The 9344-nt window shown below is 37.1% G+C and overlaps 1 protein-coding gene across 5 annotated transcripts in view; it reads right to left on the bottom strand.

The window, feature by feature from the left end:
• Positions 1-159: 159 nt before the first annotated feature.
• LOC123564123 (ubiquitin conjugation factor E4 A-like) overlaps positions 160-9344 on the bottom strand; it is a 121214-nt gene continuing 112029 nt past the window's right edge. For all 5 annotated transcript variants that reach the window (XM_053536730.1, XM_053536728.1, XM_053536731.1 and 2 more), the window contains exons 18-19: positions 6262-6419; positions 160-6019 (exon numbers count right to left, since the gene is read on the bottom strand). In XM_053536730.1, the coding sequence (XP_053392705.1) occupies positions 5899-6019; positions 6262-6419 (279 nt within the window). In that variant the 3' untranslated portion in view covers positions 160-5898. The remainder of the gene's footprint in view (positions 6020-6261; positions 6420-9344) is intronic.

The following is a 9344-nucleotide window of genomic DNA, read 5'->3' as shown; positions in this document are numbered from 1 at the left end:
AAAATAAATATAAACTAGAACAAAAAATCTTTAAAAAAGTTTAGCTCTATCTTTCAAATTCAATCATTTATAACCTAAACAGCGGATAATGCCCAACTCTGACCTCCAAAGGGTACATTGAGAGGATACATATGATGTAAAAGAAAAAGAAAAAGAAAATAGTTTGTTAGCACTAACTTTACTTGTAGGTCAGTCATATAATTCAAAAACAAAAACAACTATTAAAAACAATGCTTGCACATTTCAATGACATTATGTATATACAATTGTACTACGTTATTTATGTAGAAGTAGGTACAGAATTAGCAAGTGTTCTAACATTAAAATATATAAATCACTCTTCAACGTTATATACAGCATCATTTGAGCAACGCCATGGGAAAACCAACATAGTGTATTTGCGACCAGCATGGATCCAGACCAGCCTGTGCGTCCGCGCAGTCTGGTCAGGATCCATGCTGTCCACTAACAGTTTCTCTGTTTGCTATAGGCTTTGAAAGCAAACAGCATGGATCCTGACCAGACTGCTGGTCGCAAATACACTATGTTGGTTTTCCCATGGCACGGCTCAAATGATGCTTGTCGCAAACCCACTATGTTGGTTTTCTCATGGCGCGGCTCATTTATTGTACAATATGGATCTGAATAATATCTTAAAATATATGTTTCAACATTTCATTCAAACTAACAACCTCCTGCTTTGTGATAGTGAAAGACTAAAACATACATTAGACACAAATTTATATTTGAAAATACAAACAATTACTTTGTAGTACCTATGTATACATGTTTGTGTGTACAAACACCAAGACATGTTAGGTTTTAAGGCAGTTCTGCACATCTAACTAACCAGAAGTGACTGCATAGTGTCAATTACAATAATGCTGCAAGTTTTATGAATGAATGTGGTAATTCATTTGCTACTTTTATAAAAAAAAAGTGCCTCTTTTGTCTACTCTTATTTGTTCCATTAATTAAAGAATATGGTATGCAAGAAAAGGAATCTATAGTTGAATGTGCAGGTGGAAATATCTCCCTCTTGAGTAAATGTTTTGTGGTAAATTGCTGCTTTTACAGTTACCCTAGAGTCAGATATTTCCATCCACACCTTCAGCCAGTGAAAGTTTCATATAAAGAACAGCCAAGACAAATTCCAGACTGCAGATAATCTCTAACAGGTAATGGAAGAAAAAAATCGTATCAACAATACTGGAAAATTTTGCCCAATAATTCAAATGTTTGCAGTCTTAATGGGGTATAGCCTCAAAAAACATTTTATGAAAAGGATTCATTATTCTAGGCCCTATACTTTTTCAGCTATGAGCATCACAAACAAGAAATCCACTATTTTGGCTATTTCAAGGGCCATAACTCTGTAATAAGAGCTAAGATTCTCATAAAGAATGCCAAGTGTGCAAGATGACATCACGATAAAGACTCCAGCAAGATTTTCTGAATTTACATCTAATACTTTTTGAGCTAGGCACATAATTAGGTGAAATAGTGCATTTTTTTACTATTTCAGGGACCATAACTTTAACAAGAGCTGTCGGAGGACAGCAACGCTCGACTATTCAACAGCCTTGTCAACTGAAAGAATACAAAAGTTGAAAAAGGGGCATAATTTTGTAAAATGCAAAGTAGAGGACCTCTGTACTGCATGTCATATCATGACAGTGAACAAGTGTGTTAAGTTTCAATCCTTTCCAATTTGTGGATACTGAGATACCAGCTTACATACAAAAACTGCTAAGTCGAAAAAGGGGCATAATTTTGTAAAAATGCAAAGTAGAGTTATAGGACCTTCACAGTGCATGTAAGATCATGACAGTGAACAAGAGTGTGAAGTTTCAATCCATTCCAATTAGTGGATACTGAGATATCAGATTACATACAAAAATTTAACCAAAACCTGCTAAGTCAATAAAGGGGCATAATTTTGAAGAAGAAAAAAGACTAGAGTTATGGAACTTGCTTAGTGCATGTCAGATCATGACAGTGAACAAGTATGTGAAGTTTCAATTCATTCCCATTAGTAAGTACTGAGATACCAGCTTACATACAAAACCTTAACCAAAAACTTCTAAGTAGAAAAAGGGGCATAATTTTGTAAAAAAACAAAATAGAGTTATGGAACCTGTGCAATGTAGGTAAGTTGATCACAGTGAATAAGTGTGTGAAGTTTCAATCCATTCCCACAAGTGGTTACTGAGATACCAGCTTACAAACAAAACCTTAACCAAAAATTTCTAAGTCAAAAAAGGGGCATAATTTTGTAAAAAAGCAAAATAGAGTTATGGAACCTGTGCAATGTAAGTCAGTTTATCACAGTGAATAAGTGTGTGAAGTTTCAATCCATTCCTACAAGTGGTTACTTAGATACCAGCTTACATACAAAACCTTAACCAAATCTGGACGCAGACGCCGATGCATGAGCGAATCCAATAGCTCTACTATTCTGAATAGTCGAGCTAAAAATAGGGGATGGAGCCAGCCAAAAAATTAGAGGTGTGCAAGTTTATATCATGATAAAGACTTATGCAAGTTCTGAACCATTCATATTAAATACTTTTTGAGCTAGGTGCATCACAAGGTGAAAATGTACATTTTTGACTATTTCAGGGGCCATAACTCTAAAAATAGGGGGCGGACCCAAATGAAAAATAGGAGGTGCGCAAGTTCATACCATGATTAAGCCTGGTGAATCTATATCAAACACTTTTGTGCTAGGCATGTCACAAGGTGAAAATGTGAACTTTTTTACTATTTCAGGGGCCATAACTCTAACAAGAGATCACAGAGTGATCTTGGTGCCCACCAATGTGCCATTTTTGAGTGTTCCAAATTTCAAGACTTATTGACTAGCTCAAGGTCAAATTTCAAATCCGTACACAGCACTGTGCATGTGGTCCAAATTCGAAAGCTGTAGCTTAAGAAATGTGAAAGTTGGTCACTAGATCAATTTCAAGGACAAAGTTCTTTGTACACAAAACTGCATGTGCATCAAGTTTGAAGGCTGTAGTTTGAGAAATCTGAAAGTAGGTCACTAGGTCAATCTTAAGGTCAAACTTTATTTCAGTACACAAAACCTTGCAAGTGGTCCAAATTTGAAGGCTGTAGCTTGAGAAATGTGAAAGTAGGTCACTAGGTCAAAATCAAGGTCATATTACACTTTCGAACACAAATCTATGCACATGGTCCAAATTTAAAGCCTGTACCTTCAAAAATGTGAAAGTAGGTCACTAGGTCAATGTCAAGGTCAAAGTTTGTTTCTGTACACAATCCTATGCATGTGGTCTAAATTTGAAGCCTGTAGCTACAGAAATGTGAAAGTAGGTCACTAGGTCAATCTTATGGTCAAAGTTCATTTCGGTACACAAAACTATGCAAGTGGTCCAAATTTGAAGGCTGTAGCTCGAGAAATGTGAAAGTAGGTCACTAGGTCAAAATCAAGGTCAAATTTTATTTCGGAACAGAACTATGCATGTGGTCCAAATTTGAAGCCTGTACCTTCAAAAATGTGAAAGTAGGTCACTAGGTCAATGTAAAGGTCAAAGTATGTTTTGGTACATAAAACTAAGCAAGTGGTCCAAATTTGAAGGCTGTAGCTTGAGAAATGTAGGTCAATGTCAAGGTCAGAGTTTTTTCAGTGCATAAAACTATGCATGTAGTCCAAATTTGAAGGCTGTAGCTACAGAAATGTGAAAGTACCTCACTAAGTCAAAATCAAGGTCAACTCATGTCAAGGTTCATCTTGCCATGCAAAACCATACATGTGGTCCAAATTTGAATGTTGTAGGTTATTGACAAGAAGATTTTAAAAGCTTTTCCCTATATAAGTCTATAATTATGAACCATGTGCCCCCAGGCCGGGGCCATATTTGACCCTAGGGGGATAATTTGAACAAACTTGGTAGAGAACCACTAGATGATGCTACATTACAAATGCCAAAGTCCTAGGCTTTGTGGTTTGGACAAGAAGATTTTCAAAGTTTTTCCCTATATAAGTCTATGAAAACCATGTGACCCCCGGGGCGGGGCTAAATTTGACCCTAGGGGGATAATTTGAACAATCTAAGTAGAAGACCACCAGATGATGTCACATACAAAATATCAAAGCCCTAGGCCCTGTGGTTTTGGACAAGAGGTTTTTCAAAGTTTTTCCCTATATAAGTCTATATAAACCATGTGACCCCGGGGCGAGGCCAAATTTGACTCCAGGGATATAATTTGAATTATCTTGGTAGAGGTCCGCTAGATGATGCTTCATACCAAATATCAAAGCCCTAGGCCATGTGGTTTTGGACAAGAAGATTTTCAAAGTTTTTCCCTAGATAAATCTATGTAAATTATAAAAATAAACAAAGGGCCATAATTCACTAAATTGTTGAACCAGTCTGATTTTCAGAGGGACATAACTAGGGTACCAATACATCATTTTGACAAAGTTTGGTCAAAATCCCCCCAGTAGTTTCTGAGGAGATGCGATAACGAGAAATTGTTAACGGACGGACGGATGGACCACAGACGCAGAGTGATTTGAATAGCCCACCATCTGATGATGGTGGGCTAAAAATAGGGGGCGGCCCCAAAGGAAAAATAGGATGTGCGCAAGTTCATATCACGAATAAGACTCATGCAAGGTTTCATGAATCTACATCAAATACTTTTTGAGCTAGGCGTGTCACAAGGTGAAAATGTGCATTTTTGACTATTTCAGGGGCCATAACTCTGAAAATAGGGGGCGGAGCCAGATGAAAAATAGGAGGTGCGCAAGTTCATATCATGATTAAGACTCATGCAAGGTTTCATGAATCTATATCAAATACTTTTTGAGCTAAGCGTGTCACAAGGTAAAAATGTGCATTTTTGACTATTTCAGGGGCCATAACTCTAAAAATAGGGGGCGGAGCCAGACGAAAAATAGGAGGTGCACAAGTTCATATCATGATAAAGACTCATGCAAGGTTTCATCAATTTATATTAAATACTTTTCGAGCTAGGCGTGTCACAAACTTCGGACGGATGCATGGACAAGACCAAATCTATATGCCCCCATCACTCAAGCGGGGGGGCACAAAAATGTGACGTAAATCTACAGGAAAATAACAGCATATTTTGCCACAGGACATATATAGCTCCAGTTTCTTACACAGCAGGGAGTCACTTGAACTAGCAGTGTTTTGCAAATATTCATACAAATATAGATGAAATAATGACAAACTAAAAGAAAACTGTGCAAATGTATCTGAAATTTATCCACTGGAAGAAGTATTTTTTCTGTTGTTTGGTTTAACATCAAATGGACACAACTTTAGGTCACACAGCAAATTTCCAGCCGTGTAGATAGACCCCAGGCACAAGCTGGCATCTTGGTAGAACCTCCAACGTTCCGTAAGCCAACGGTATGGCTTCCTCAAAATGAAGATTCTACAACCCATACAAGGTTTCAAACCCACAACAGGGAGCAGCAAATGACCTGAAGTCAGTGACTTTATCTTCTCTGCTACTGAAGCCCCAACTAGAAGAAGTAATAATGTATAACAATGCCACAAGAAACACCCTTTTTAACAAAAAAAGCTTAAAAAGAAATATATAGCGAGGCACAAATATGGAATGATTCAGTGTCTACAGAGTGACCCATTATTACCCTTGTGCATTTCATGCATGCTAATAATGGTAAAATATATATCATGATTGAAAATACAAAATTAGCAGATGCTGAATACAAATAACACAGCTTGTTCCTTTGAGCCCAATCCTGTGTATGTGAATTGTTATTCACTTCTGATTCCGTGAAATCCTTATATAGCCCTATCCTCACTCTATAAATCGGTATTCACTTTTTTTTTAAATAAAACTCTGTGTAAGAATGTGTATAAATCTATTCTGTAAATATCAAGATGATCTTTCTGATTTCTGTTCCTTTATCCAGGCATGTATTCTCTCTCTTAAATCGTCTACTGGTACCACCATGTCTAATGTAAGTGGCTGTCTGTTGAAGGGATCCATCTGGTCACTGAAATTGCACACAAAATGTGGCTAAATGTCAGTAAATGAATGCAATGAACCCAAAACCAGTAAGAAGGCTATACAGCTGCAAGAACCTTTACAATGAAATCGAAAGAATTTCTATTTTCCCCAGATATTAAACACTAATTTATTACCCCACCTATCTCTGATCCTAGCCGATGAACTCTAAACCTTAATGATATAATTGCTAAGTCTGATCATAATAATATTGGAAATATACAAGAATACCTGAGAATGTGCCTTGATATGATAGCTCTGTCAACAATATTTCCTGATGTTGGAAGTTTTACCGGGTCTTTCATCAGAGTTCCCATGATGGGATCAGTAAATTCTTCCGGAGGGTCAGCTAGAAGCTCTTCCTCTTCTTGCTGTGCTCGACCTACTTCCTGTAACATATATTAACAATATATACAATGATAGTTAATAATATTTGAAGAAGAAAGTTTAGTCCAACAAGAGGGCCATGATGGCCCTATATCACTCACCTGTTATCATTGCACTTGAGGACAAGAAGGTCCTCAGAAAAAATATCTAAGTCCTAAGGACAGGAACAACAAAGGGAAGAAATTTAACCAAAAAGAAAAAAAAATTCTTACAAGGTACAGATATGTCAAAATACACCTAAAAATTGGAGGTTACCATCCATGTTGTACCACAGAAAAGTGGTCTCGGTTTTTCCCTACGGCCAATAATAAAAAAGTTACTAAAAATAAGCTATTTAGAGTAACGTAAAAGGGAAGTAATTAAAAAAAAAAAAAAAAATTGTAAGTGAACAAAAGAAGGATCTGCCAAATAAATCTGTTGACATAAATGAAATTTCAGATCAGTATCTTCATTAGTTATGGAGATATACCCATTTTAATTTGAAATAAAGGGAGGTAATTTGACATAAAATCAGTCCATAGTAATCTACCCTGATTGGCTCAGTCCAACTAATGACAATAATGAAATTTCAAATAAGTCCTATCAGTACTTACTGATATAAATCCATTATAATTACAATCAGGGGAGGTAATCAGATATAAAATAACTCTGGAACCTACGATTGGATCTGATTTGTCATGGAATCCAAGATTTATTGTTGTTGAAGATATTTTGGAAGTTTGTGTCAAATAAAACCATAAATGAAGTCTCTATATGGCTGCAAAAGCCAAAATAACCAATTTTGGACTTTTAAGGGGCCATAACTCTGGAACCCATGACGGAATCTGGCCAGTTCAAGGAAGGAACCAAGATCTTGTGGTGATACAAGTTGTGTGCAAGTTTGGTTAAAATCAAATCATAAATGAAGCTGATATTGTGCAAACAAGGTCAAAATAGCTAATTTTGGCCCTTTCAGGAGCCATAACTCTTGAACCCATTAAAGGATCTGGCCGGTTCAAGAAAGGAATCAAGATCTTATGGTGACACAAGTTTTGTGCAAGTTTGATTAAATTCAAATCATAAATGAAGCTGCTATTGTGCAGACAAGGTCAAAATAGCTAATAATGGCCCTTTCAGGGGCCATAACTCTGGAACGCATAATGGAATCTGGCCAATTCAAAAAAGGAACCAAGATCTTATGGTGATACAAGTTGTGTGCCAGTTTGGTAAAAATCAAATCATAAATAAAGCTGCTATTGTGCAGACAAGGTCAAAATAGCTAATGTTGGCCCTTTCAGGGGCCATAACTCTGGAACCCATAATGGGATCTGGCCAGTTCAAGAAAGGAACCGAGATCTTATGGTGATACAAGTTGTGTGCAAGTTTGGTTAAAATAAAATTATAAATGAAACCACTATCGTGCAGACAAGAAATTGTTGACGCACGGACGGACTGACGACGGACGAAGGGTGATCACAAAAGCTCACCTTGTCACTATGTGACAGGTGAGCTAAAAAGTTGGTGAGTCTTATACAGTTGGAACTCCATATCTACAACTTGCTTATATCAAAATTGCGGCTATCTCTAAGATATTTTTGAGTCCTGTCCACAAAAAACATGCACAAAATATCATTTTAAGTAGAATTTGGGTTGTCTCGAAGTGAAACGCCCAATCCCTTTAAATTCAAGATACCGTGTTTCAACTGTATTTGTTTTCATTTGGAAGTTAGGTCTAAACTCCAATATCTTATTGGCCTTTTTAATATCTACTGTGAAATCATTACCGTAATATTGGCGGGGGACTAATTTTCATTGATTTTGTGATTGTGTCATCCACATACTTTTATCCCAACGAACATAAAAAATTTCCACTCATTTCATCTTTAAAATGAAATCCACACATCTGCACAAATGTGCAAAAAAGTCTGAGCACTTCTTTATTTACATGCACTTAGACCTATTTTGTACTCACCCCTTGATTTTTAGCTCACCACAGCACAAAGTGCTCAAGGTGAGCTATTGTGACCAGTCATTGTCAGTCGTGCGTCAACATTTGCCTTGTGAACACTCTAGAGGCCACAGTTGTGACCCATATTTATGAAACTTGGTCAGAATGTTTGTCTTGATGATCTCTAGGTCAAGTTCGAAACTGAGTCATGTGGGGTCAAAAACTAGGTCAGTGGTCCAGATCAAAGGAAAAGCTTGTGAACACTCTAGAGGCCACAGTTGTGACTCAGTCTTTATGAAATTTGGTCAGAATGTTTGTCTTGATGATCTCTAGGTCAAGTTCGAATCTGGGTCATGTGGGGTCAAAAACTAGGTCACCTGGTCAAATCACAGGAAAAGCTTGTGAACACTAGAGGCCACAGTTGTGAATCAATCTTTATGAAACTTGGTCAGAATGTTTGTCTTGATGATCTTTAGGTCAAGTTCGAAACTGGATCATGTGGGGTCAAAAACTAGGTCACTAGGCCAGATCAAAGGAAAATCTTGTTAACACTCTAGAGACCACAATTTAAGTTTGAAACTCATGAGAATTAGTCAGAATGTTTGTCTTGGCGATCTATAGTTTAAGTTCCGAATATGGGTCATGTGGGGTCAAAAACTAGGTCACCTGGTCAAATCAAAGGAAAAGCTTGTGAACACTCTAGAGGCCACAGTTGTGACTCAATCTTTATGAAACTTGGTCAGAATGTTTGCCTTGATGACCTCTAGGTCAAGTTAGAAACTGGGTCATGTGGGGTCAAAAACTAGGTCACACGGTCAAATAAAGGAACTTGTGAACACACTAGAGGCCACAGTTGTGACTCAATCTTTATGAAACTTGGTCAGAATATTTGTCTTGATGATTTCTAGGTCAAGTTTGAAACTGGGTCATGTGGTTTCAAAAACTAGGTCAGTAGGCCAGATCAAAGGAAAAGCTTGTGAACACTCTAGAGGCCACAGTC

The sequence above is a fragment of the Mercenaria mercenaria genome, chromosome 2 (assembly GCF_021730395.1).
Source record: "Mercenaria mercenaria strain notata chromosome 2, MADL_Memer_1, whole genome shotgun sequence".
Taxonomy (NCBI): domain Eukaryota; kingdom Metazoa; phylum Mollusca; class Bivalvia; order Venerida; family Veneridae; genus Mercenaria; species Mercenaria mercenaria.
Note: the sequence above shows the minus strand (reverse complement) of the source record. Positions and strands in the feature narration are given on the sequence as shown.